We start from the raw sequence: 11,913 nt of genomic DNA, 5'->3' as shown, positions 1-11,913 counted from the left end.
GTTACCCCTAGAGTAAACGGGCTCTTTCCAAAAATTTGATGATCAATATGAAACGATGAACGATTCCTTATTGACTCAAGAAGCACAAGAAGGTCATCTTCACTTAGAATCAGTTGAACACATGGAGAACATGAATAAGGATTTAACTAGCTTGCCATTGTTTCAATTGCAGGATCCTAGGCAATTCTACGAGAGGAAAAAAGTAGTTGTACGAGTGTCCAATCATATAGGTGTTCATATTTTCAAACCGTAAGGATCATAGGTTTTTTGAATGGAACCTTCGAGGTTTGACTGGACGAGGAAGAGGGACAACTTCAGCCCTTAACAAAGAAAGAGCTCATTTGCTTTAGGCGCAACATCATGAAAGCACATAGTTCGTGATTCAACATCTCACCTGCTAGCTGTGATATCAACTGATATGCACCAACTTTAAAACGAATAATAAATAAATACTAATTATCCTAATAGACAGTATATAAATCCCATTTATCAAGATACCCTATTATCTAACTAATACCTAGAGATAATACAGAACATGTTAACTTTGATTAGAAATTGCAGTTGAGTTCAGAAACGTTGTAGACGCAAAACGAATTGTGGACAACAAATTTACACTTGGAAGTACTTAAGATGGTGCCGCTTCAGAGACAATCATAGTCTGTGTGTTCCTAGGTAATAAGAAAATCATAGTCCCACCTCACAGAATCTCAAGATGAACCCACCACATTTACAACACCATAAACCAAGAATTTTTTTGTAATTTTTGGTAAAAATCATAAAATAATATGTCTGCTGCCTTTTCTTCTAAAACATTTCAGGTTAAAAAGTTGTGCAAATGTTGATTAATGCACATGCTGAATTATCGTCTAACTTTATGTTGGTTTGTTTATTGATTCATTTATTTGATTTAACTCATTAATTTCTATGCAATACTTAATCACTTTATAACTTCAAAGTTGATTATTTCCACTCTTAGTTGGGGCTGCCATGCATGGCTGTGGTTGAATCGTTCTAGAAACTCTAAATTAGATATAGTTTTAGCAGCTGTGTCAGTTAAAACTAGTAACAAGGTGCTGGCCAGGAGGCTAGGCCAAAGAGCACGTACGTGGAATACACTCCAAACTGAAGAAAAATGCACATAGAAGGTGGCGTACAAAAGGCAACTTAATGCGAACTTCCACAAGTCTTCTTCATTGCTTTCCTTTTTCTTTAAATTTCGATTTTAATCGAACTTTTTGGTTTGCATTTTAGTGTCCTTTCCACAACGATTGGATCGTGCCTTTCACATGGTTTATTTATATTTCCTTTATTTTGGGACAGCGTGCTCATTGTAAAGAAAAGAATGCAAGGGTTTGTCGCCCTCAAAAGCTTCATGCCATTGCATCTTTTTGCCCTTTATACTTTGGACACTGTACACCCTAAGATTTTGTTAATATCCCTTTCCTACCTTTTACTTTCCGCTTATCAGCAGATGACAGGAGTTTGAGCAAGTGGAACAATTCCGTATATGCTGTTTCATGATTGGAATCCATGATTTATAGCATCTTTTCTATTTCAGATTATATGTGCAATGGGATTAATTTCAGGATTAGACGTAAGATCATTAGTTTAGTCTTAATTAGACTCTAGCTAGCTAGCTAGCCAGTACCTTTCAATCTGCTATGGAATTCCATGTGAGATTACTATTAAGAAGCTACTAATCACATATCATTGGAGCATGCATGCCTGTAATGCTTTGACCTCCAAATCATGGTATAGATTATTATAACTACTGTTTTAAGAGCATAAAACTACAAATTTGCTTGTAGAACACCACTTCTCAACATTGTTCTCCACGCCATTATCAGGAAGCCCATAACAATAACTAGAGATAATAATTTAACACTTCCACTAAAAGATATATAGTTCATTTAAGATTAGCCTATCACTGTCCTCTCATCTCTCACAGTCACAGAGATACGTAGATGGAAAAAAGAACACATTCCCTCACCTAACTTTCATGAACATGAAAGTACATGTACCTAACATTTAACCAAATACCAAAATTTCATACATATAATTTATAAGGCAATTAACCCGACAGATATTTTTCCAAGCTGAAGTAACTAAAGCACTTTAAAATCGTAGAATTAATCTCTAACCTAACAACTTAAGGAGGAAAAGGAAGGATTATGAAAGCATAGCATATTCAAATACGCAAGGTGTTAACCTGCCAACTTTTCATCCATTCCACGGAGTAGCAACTTGATTTTTAATATTACCAAAGGATTCACCCAAGATCCCCTGAAGAATTTTGCCTCAGTTTGGAGCCACAAGGAGTTATATATAGGATTCTGTTAGATTGTAATCAGCCACTTGCACAGCAGAAAGATAACAGCTTATCAAAGGGAAAAAAGAAAGGAAGAAAGAATCTTAAGGGGTCCCATTTGCCTATCAAATTTTGATGAGATGGCTAATGATAGGCTATTGAAGACGCTCCGTACAGATACCAAATCTCTAAACACTGGTGTGATAAGAAAGCAACAGTGAATACAACTAGTAATGAAAATGACACTGATGAACAAAAGGAGTAGTTATTGCATTGAGGAGTGGCTCACAGGGTGAGAGAAGCGCCCGTATTCCAAAACCAGTGCGACTCAGTGGTGTCTTGTTTATCTCTTTTGGTTATCTCCATCATTATTAACAGCACCTCGGCAAGTTAATGCGAAACCTTCTACATAATTCTAGAAAAACGAAAAAACAACAGTTATTTGACGTGATAACCATTCTATTTGTTATGTATAGTTTGATTTCTATTGGGGCTTTCTCATTCATTCACCATCAAAGATAGGCACAACAAATTCTGACCTCAACGCTAGTCAAAATTCAGCAGTTTCTTATATGTGTCAATAAGTGAGACAAGCACCAAATGGGAAATGGAGGAAAAAGAAAGGTCAGGGGCCAAGGGATGGAAGAAAAACACATACAGAATAGATACATGGCTGCCTCCTTTACTAGTGGGTGGCTACATGTGTTTTAAGCTGAACACAAGGATTATAGACTTGAGTTGAGTCTGACTCGAAAAAATTTTGGCGTCTATATCGCTTAGTACATTGGAACATGATTTTATTAAAAAAAAATTATAATCTCTATCCTGACAAAGCTTAAATGCCCACTTGACTGTTGAATCAACATGAGACATGTATGGCCCTACTAATCTCAAGACTGGAAAGGTTCATGGCTCCTTCCTGGCTTCTGCTGGACTGGGTCCATCAGGCCATTTCAAGATATTATCATGAAAGGCAATTGCCACGTGGCACTTTCTTTGCAGCAGAAGGTGGGTGGATCCTATTTGATAAGAAAGCTTCGTGAACTTCATAAAGTCAAGTGGAGTAACCATATGGTTTATAATTCTCCATAAAATAAAAGATAGAGCCCCTACTATGGTCTAAACCCTCAGAATATTCCCAACATAATTCATAAATTCAACAAAAAATATATTAAAAAAAAGGAAAAAACCTTATCATAGGACTCAAAATACAAATTCCAATCCCTACCTTTCCCTATATATAAATCCCCTTTTACAACTACCTGCAAGAAGTAGTATTTGAACGTCTGAACTCACCCTGCCTAACTATGTCCATTTCCATATCCACTCAACTTCTACAACATTTGCTTGGAGAATTCCACTCTAGAAGGTTGCTGCTGCATACCCCACCTTTTGAAACACCAACTACAGCAGCTCCAGCAAGCCCTGAAAACAACCACAATTCATCAGATCCTTACACCGGTAATAACAGCTTCGATGCAAATGTTGTTATGGTTCTGTCAGTCCTCTTGTGTGCCCTAATTTGCTCACTAGGACTGAATTCCATCATTAGGTGTGCATTGAGATGCACAGGTTTAGTAGCCTCAGAGTCCGGAGCAAGCACCTCAGCCCGGTTAGCTAACACAGGGGTCAAGCGAAAAGCCTTGAAGACCTTTCCAACAGTGAACTACTCTGCTGACTTGAAGCTCCCTGGCTTGGACACAGAGTGTATCATATGTCTATCAGACTTCACCCCTGGCGACCGTGTGCGGCTTCTACCAAAGTGCAACCATGGATTCCACGTCCGGTGCATTGATAAATGGCTGAGCTCCCACTCATCTTGCCCTAAATGCAGGCACTGCCTCTTAGAGACATGCCAAAAGATTGTTGGGTGTAGCCAGGCAAGCTCATCAGGACCTCCTCCAGTGCAAGAAACCATTGTGACCATCGCACCGGTAGATCCTGAAGGTTTGATACATAGCTATAGGTGAATTAGCTTAGTCGATTTTTGGTTTATTGTATCACATGCTAGCCGGAATTCAGCCCTGTTCCATGAAGATTGGCACTAGAAGGCCTCCACTTGATATGGAAAGGTCAGGAGCCAGAATACCATTCAAAACAAGTGTAAAGCTAGTTGTAAATTTTGTGCACAGTTTAAAATTTGTTACCTCCGTAATCATTTTTCTACCCTCCATAGGAAAAAGTGTTCATAACTTAAAATGGAAGTCGCTGCAAAGTATTAGACAAGAAGGACCAAGCAACTTAGTAGAATTTCTCTTGAACTAATCAGCTGAAGAAACAAAGGACGAAGCAAGTCAAAGAGTTGTGGGAGCTGACTGTACCAAACTGAAAACGAAGATCACTTACACCAGCAAGACCACAAACTTCATTTTAATATGAAAATAAAAGAAATGGCCACATTTTAATAAGTGCCTTTCAAACCAGCTTCAAATATAATACTACTAGTAGTAGTACTACATCATAAAGACCATTACCATCGGAAAACTTTTTTGTGGTTTAAGGGTAGGAAGGGTCGGGTTCTATTTTGTTCTACTGCCAGGACTTGATGTCTTTGTGTATTGGCAGGACTGTGCATGTATCAGTCATGGGAAGTGTATAGTGTCAGATTTTTGTATAGCAAATTTTTCTGGGTTGATATGGTTAAGATTTGGAGATTATACCTGCTTTTTGTGCCCAGGTATAGCCCACAAATCACTGGTCCTTTACTGATGTATTTTTGAAAGGGATTATTCCACCTTTCTTTGCAATGAAACTACGATCTTTCAAAAAAAAATAAGAGTACAAAATGATGGGTCTGCAACATCTTTCTTCTAAAAAAATGCTATTTTGTCTGTCAATTGGACGATCTGGCTACTTACAAATGACGTATACATAATAAATAACAAATACATGAACATTTATTTATTGTGAACAATATTAACTAAAAGGAATATTTAAGTATCTGATTAGTACTCACAAGAAATTCATACTCATGAATTTGTTATTTATTGTGTTCATGTCATTTAATTGTGGGTAATTAGAGTGTGACAATCAGATGAACATTTTTTTTTTTGAATTAATTACTAGAATATGATATTAACAAAATAAAGCTATCGCTTTTCACAAAAAACAAAAACAAGCTATCACTAGAATATTATTGAGATAATGCCATCTCAAGCAAATCCCAAAAAGATGATTCGGGACATGTGCAGTGAAATTTGACTTGTTTCAAACACAATGCAAAGAGAGGATACACACTTGCCAATCGCCATGGAGATCCAGAGGTGGCCTAGGTTGAAAAAGAAAGAAACCACATTCAAAACACAATATCTTGAACCAATAACAGAGCATTAAATCAATGGATGCTGAAGGTGAATCCACTAATGTACTTTCAAATCAGTATGAAATTGTACCAAAAGGGGGAACTTGTTTCATAGTTCTCACATAGCGGGAGCTGACTAATAACAACACTAGGCCGGCCGCCAAAATTTGATTTGGCTAGGCTTACTGGCACTAATTGCGGTTTCAGAGGGTGGGCCATGGATGGCAAAATATACTGAAGGTTCTTATTATGACTTTAATGTGGCTGTGAGCAAAGCTTAATGTAAAATCTATATCACCAATACCACCAGAACTCCAGCTTAGGAGGAGATCCTAATGAATTAGGGAAATCAATTGTTGTTATAACCACATTGTGGGTCCAAACTACCAAGAAAAATGGTGCTCCAATACCCTAAGGATTCATAGCAATCAAGGTATCACCGTATAGGAACAGCTGTATGTGCTAATTATCACGTTGAACATCATCCCAACTGAAAAAGCAAAATGTGATAGCAAACTGATTAAAAGAAAAAGCTTCATTATCTACATATCTACACGGCACCATGCCGTGTTAGTCAATCATTAGGTAGGTACATTGCATTTCTCAACTTTGTCCAAATTCCTTAAAGATGCATTGTTCGGACTCTTTCCCAGGTCTCCTCTGATGCATATTGGACACTCCATGAATGTCCAGTTGACACATCTGCTTGTACCATTCTTTCTGTGAAATGGCATTCTTTCTGTCCAACTGCCATTTCACAGAAAGAATACGTATTGAAAAGTAACAGTGACAAGGCACACAGATTCTCCAGGCCAATTAGGCTCCATAAACTACAGTATTTATCAAACTAATTTCCATCATTATATAAGCAGAACTATGTATTTCTTCCACATTTGTACTAAGAGGAAAATCTAGGTAAAGAGTGGGCGGAGATGTAGATAATTGTGCAATTGATTCCTTTTCTTGCTTCCACTGCAGCTCCATCAGGCTACAGCTTCAAGCATCGTAACCATAACTCTACACTCTAGATTTACACGCTCAATTTAGGCACGCAGGCATAAGTACACAAATGTATTGCATCAAATGAACAAAAAAGAGACACCAAAGGAATTACTACTAAAATAATGCTTTCAAGATTAATATTTTCAGAAAAGAACTCTTACATTGCTTCCACTTCATATTTAAACAAAGCTTCGGCATGCAGATGCAGATACACAATCCATTGCGACGATGAACACACAAGATATACCAACACAATTACAATTAGAGAAATGTTTTCCAAATTCTTTTTCCCTGCGTACAAAAAACAATAGAGAACCCAAAATACAAAATGTTGCACACAGTCGCACAAACTAGTAGGAAGCTGAAAGCTCAAGCTAGAGTGGAGATCCGATAAGGTGAAGTCCATGGTAGATTTTGAGCATACAAACAATTTGTCAACTCAGATAGTCAGCAAGCAATTCATCAAAATCTTGAATTGCACCCTGGCCCTGAAGTTGGTAATTATCAGCCTTGATAGAAACACATGCAATGCCACAGCTTAACATCTAATAACAAATTCACAAATGCATAAGTTTTTGTCAACTCGTGAATAAACACATAATGATGTAGAAACAAAAAACATTAACTGGACTAACTTATCTAAAATTGTGACCACTTTCTTTTAGAGAAAAAAAATCCTCAAGTATGTAATATTGTACAACAAAACTTGCAACCATTTAAGTTAAATTGGGATTTCCCAGTCCAACCCTGCCTCCCTCCCCTCCCCCCTCCCCCCTCCTCCCCCCCCCCCCCCCCCCCCCCCCCCCAACCACTAAAAAAGAACCCTGAAGTTTAAGAAGTTTATTAATCTGAATTGTTGTCAAAATAAATATAAAGAAGATCCTCATTAGGGCAGAGCAGTGGCTTCTGTTAATCTTGTGCTACAGAATAAATCAATGAACTAACGACAATGCCAAGCCAGGACAGCAGCTCCCGCTAATGCAATTGTAGCAGCTCCAGCCCCCACACCATATAACATCGAAAATTGTCCATTCGAGAATCATCCTCATGCCACACTCTTAATAAATAAATTTGCAATATGCCACTACACTTCCAATGTAAATTTTTTAAATTATTATATATTGCTAAACCTTTTCAACAAAAAATGCAAAATGAAAGATTAAAACAATGAAGAAAGACAAACCAAAAAAGTACACAACATAAATTCATATTATGAAGTTACAAGAACATAATACAACTTTTCAATAATAAAACAAAAATATTACCATGAGAACCTCCAAAGCTGTAAAAGTAAAATATAAACAAATCAATAAATTTGAAAAAGACCTAGAAATTAGTAGCATTTACACAATCTTTCAATGAATTAGGGAGGGATTTTCTTGATTTCTTTTGCACACTACTATGCTTTCAGATTCAATAGTTTGAGACTAAAATTTAAATATATATATATATATATATTCAAATAAAATGATAAACAATATAATGTCAATAAAAAAATACCTTAGAACAGTAAAGTAGACTTTTAAGCCTTAGAAATCATAAATTTGGAGTTTTTCCAACTCTTTACATAGTAGCCTCAACCATAGACCGTGAAATTTTTAAATTGATCACAGTAATTGTTTTGGATCTTTGGTGTGTAGGATTGAAGAGTTAAAAGTGCTTGCTTGTGAGTTGAGACATTCCAATTGCAATTGAATCGGTGTCTTGGTGAGAAAACCAAACCAATTTGGTTTTTAGTTAAATGTGCATGCTTGTGACATTCCAATTGCAATTGCATATTAATGAGTAAAGTCAAATAAACAAATATTTGTGATTTAACCACTCTCAAATACAATTTACTTTTAGTCCATGTGCCCACAAAGAAAGAGCACCACAAAGAAAATTAACAAAACCAACATATTTGCATCTCAAAGCCCACTTGTATAGGGTATTCAAACTTTGCGGGTGCCATTGTCCCCACGATCCCTGAGAATATATAACCACATTTGTCTATGGAAGAAATTTCAACCTAACTTTGAACTAAGATTATTTGCTTCTATTTTATCTTGGTTAGTTTACATTATATCAGTTTGGTGTCTTAAAAACACTGGTTGAATTGTGTAAGGATTTTGCATTTGTGTTGGATAACACTAGTCTCTCTTCTCACTTTAATTCAAGGTAACTCGCAAAAAAACTAATCTTCATTTATTGTTTACTTCCCAGATGAGGAAGTTGCTATATTAACTTGCTAGGAATCACTGCATGAATCTTTTGACGATATTATCCTTAATTTCCAAATCATTGGGACATCTCCCTCCAAATGTTTGGAACAATTTGTTTGTCTAGCTAGAAAGTTTTCCCTAAAACTATGAACTTAATGTGTTCGTGGGAGTCATATGTTACATGAATTATAGCATCTAGCCTAAGGTATGAAAGGGTTCCTATTATCAGGGACAGATCAATTGAAGGGCCATCAGGGCTCAGGCCATAGCTCCCTCAAAAATTTTTGAAAATGTTATATATGTGTATATACATTACATTATACTATAACATTCATAAAATTTCTGGTCTTGTTCTTCTTGTAGTTTGAAATACTAAACCAACTTAAAAGGTTGCAAATTCTAACTTACAACATTACATACTTGATGGTTTCGTTTCTCTAAAGGAACAACACTCACAAGTTTAGCCCCAAAAGCTAACATTACATACTTTATATAGTATTCGTTTGGCCCCAAAAGCTAATTGTTTCTAGTTTTCAACAATCACATGGGAAAAACCTATTAAGGCATTAACCCAGAAATAGCTAAAAAAGGAAATAAAGCAAATCCCGTAAGATTAAAACACCCCAACCCCGCCCCCCCCAAAAAAAAAAAATTAGACATTAACAATGAAATAGAAAATTAACAAAAAAAAAACAGCAAGGGAATCAGAAAGAGGATAAAAAAAGAGAACAATGAACCTTCAGAGCTGTTAAAAAGCAAACATCACAAGGTCCAGGAAGGAGGAATTGAGAGAAGGCCACGTGGATTGAGAGATGGAGAGAAATCGAAGAAGAAACACGAGCAGCCCTCGAAATTCAGATTGAAAACTATTATTCATTGAGAAATTCGGACATCAGGGTCCCCTCAGATATTTCTTCATCCACATTTTTCTGGCCGCTTCCAGTGTATAACTTCTCTTTCTTTCTCTTCGCATCTCTCACCCAAAGCGGAGGCCAACACCCTCGCCCCCCTTCTGAAAAATGAGGATCGCAACTCTCTATTTATCTTAGCAGCAGGGGCTTTACAAAAAGGCCTTCTTCCTGGCCATTTTTTTTACTTCTATTTTTAGTAAGTGCAGCCCAGCTCTTTAGGCTTTCAGCCCGAAAAGGTTTAGGCATATTCCGTGTTAAGATTGTTATTATAAAAATAAAAATATTGTTTTTTGGTGGAAAACAAAAAAAGAAATAGTATTATTATCACTCTTTGCATAAAAATTATGAAAACTATTAAAAATGAAACATTATTTTAACATGGACAAGAAAAAACATAAATTAAGGTTTAGATTCTCATAGTATTTTTCTTTAACTTTTCCCTTAATTTAAAATTTTAAAACACAAGCCTTGCTTTACTTTTTAATTGCTATGTATATCCTTGAAAAAAATTTAAAACAAATATGGCATACGTTTTTGGCAAGTGATAATTGTGATTTGTGACATATAACTTGACATAGAATCAATCTGTGTTATTTCCAATTTTCAAATTAATAAAAAAAAATGAAAGAGATTTCTATAAAATAGTTGTCCATTGTTTTTCTTAGAGTTGACTATTCATATTCACATGTCTTGTAATTTTTCTTAGAGTTGATTATTCATATTCATGTATTTAACCGAGTTCAAGTATCAACAATTGTATAAGAAATCAGGAATATGATATGATTAATTAAATATGTCAAAATCTTAAATACAAATACATATATATTTATTAAACATGTAATACGACACAGTACGCTAAATACATTTATTAAATAAATCAAGTTAAATTTTATGTGACACAACACGATTTATAATATATTTAAACAATTAGTATGATTAAAATTTTAAAAACAATTAATATGATTAAATTTAAATGTATACAATTACAAATGAATTATAAAACTTCATTATTCAAATTTAAAATTAATAATCATAAAACAATAAGATCCATAAAGTAGAATAAAATCCAACATCACCATCATCAATTATTATAAAAGAAAGTATTTATATAAAGTTTAAACGGGTCATAATCGAGTTATAAACATGTCAGGTAGACACATTTATAAGATTAATTAAACAAATAATAAATAGATACGAATTATATGAATATATAATAATATAATTAATTAAACATGTTTTAAATAGGTTAAATCAGTGTAACACATTTAAAACACAAAATTTTCGTATCCTAATCGTGTTAAGACAATTAAAACACAAAATATAATTATTTTAAATCCAAACTAACTTAACTCTATTTCATCTTATCTCGTTATATACAAAATTTCCAGGTCTAACTTTTTCTATAGTTCATTAAAAATGAATGTTTATTTTTATCATATACAATTTTAGAAAGAGAAAATTTGAATGCAAATTTTTGAATGAATAATACATATACTTATTATTAAATCAAATATACAACTTTAAAATAAATTTGATTTAAAAAATAATATGACAAATAGTTTTTTTTAATAAGTTTGCATTTACAAGTAAAATTACAATGAAATAACTTTTATTTGCATTGAATAGATGAAACCAATAAATAAATAAACTAAACAAACAGATCAAACAAAATCAATATAAACTTTGAGTAAACTTATAATTGGTAATAATAGTTAAATTACAGATTTATGAAAAAAAAAAAAAAAGGGTTTTGAATCTCTACTTGTGTGTAACAAAATTGAAGTCAGAAGTCAGAATCTATCCCATGAACAAAACAATTCATATAAATTCAAACCAAAAATCCGCAAACCCTGGTCACAATTTGTCATCAAATCCAATGACAAGATAAATTTATCAAAGGCAGTGACAACAGAACAGGGTGGTCCCATAAATGTATATAGATAGTAGGGACAAGGGCAGTTCATGTAAAACCAAAAGCTTTGTTCTCATTCAAAATTGAAATGGATGGGTTTGTTTAAAACATAGGAGTTTGAAGTTCATTGAAAGTGCAGTTTGGAGGTTGTCCAACTGTAACCGGGGTTCCACTATTGCTCCTTAAAATTTAAAAAGGGTGTATGGCTGAGTACACTCATCCTCTCCCTTCAAAATTTAAATACGGCAGCCATTTTACCCACTACTCCTCTTTTGATT

At 34.6% G+C, this 11,913-nt stretch overlaps 1 protein-coding gene and 1 long non-coding RNA gene across 2 annotated transcripts; one reads left to right on the top strand and one right to left on the bottom strand.

The window, feature by feature from the left end:
• Nucleotides 1-3,413: 3,413 nt before the first annotated feature.
• LOC18611766 (RING/U-box superfamily protein) lies at nt 3,414-4,463 on the top strand. Its single transcript, XM_007048196.3, has one exon. It carries the CDS (start codon nt 3,616-3,618, stop codon nt 4,276-4,278), a length of 663 nt encoding a protein of 220 aa, XP_007048258.1. The 5' UTR covers nt 3,414-3,615; the 3' UTR covers nt 4,279-4,463.
• Nucleotides 4,464-6,719: 2,256 nt separating this feature from the next.
• LOC18611764 (uncharacterized) lies at nt 6,720-9,912 on the bottom strand. Its single transcript, XR_001926308.2, has 2 exons — nt 9,550-9,912; nt 6,720-7,156 (listed from the first exon to the last, which is right to left on the bottom strand). It is a non-coding gene; the product is annotated as an uncharacterized LOC18611764 (long non-coding RNA).
• Nucleotides 9,913-11,913: the final 2,001 nt, after the last annotated feature.

Source organism: Theobroma cacao, chromosome 1 (assembly GCF_053813885.1).
Source record: "Theobroma cacao isolate CCN51 chromosome 1, ASM5381388v1, whole genome shotgun sequence".
NCBI lineage: Eukaryota > Viridiplantae > Streptophyta > Magnoliopsida > Malvales > Malvaceae > Theobroma > Theobroma cacao.
This window is presented reverse-complemented; position numbering and strand designations above follow the sequence as displayed.

Excerpts from the sequence above, each read along its gene's own strand:
- LOC18611766 (XM_007048196.3), top strand. The coding sequence starts at position 3,616 with ATGTCCATTTCCATATCCACTCAACTTCTACAACATTTGCTTGGAGAA.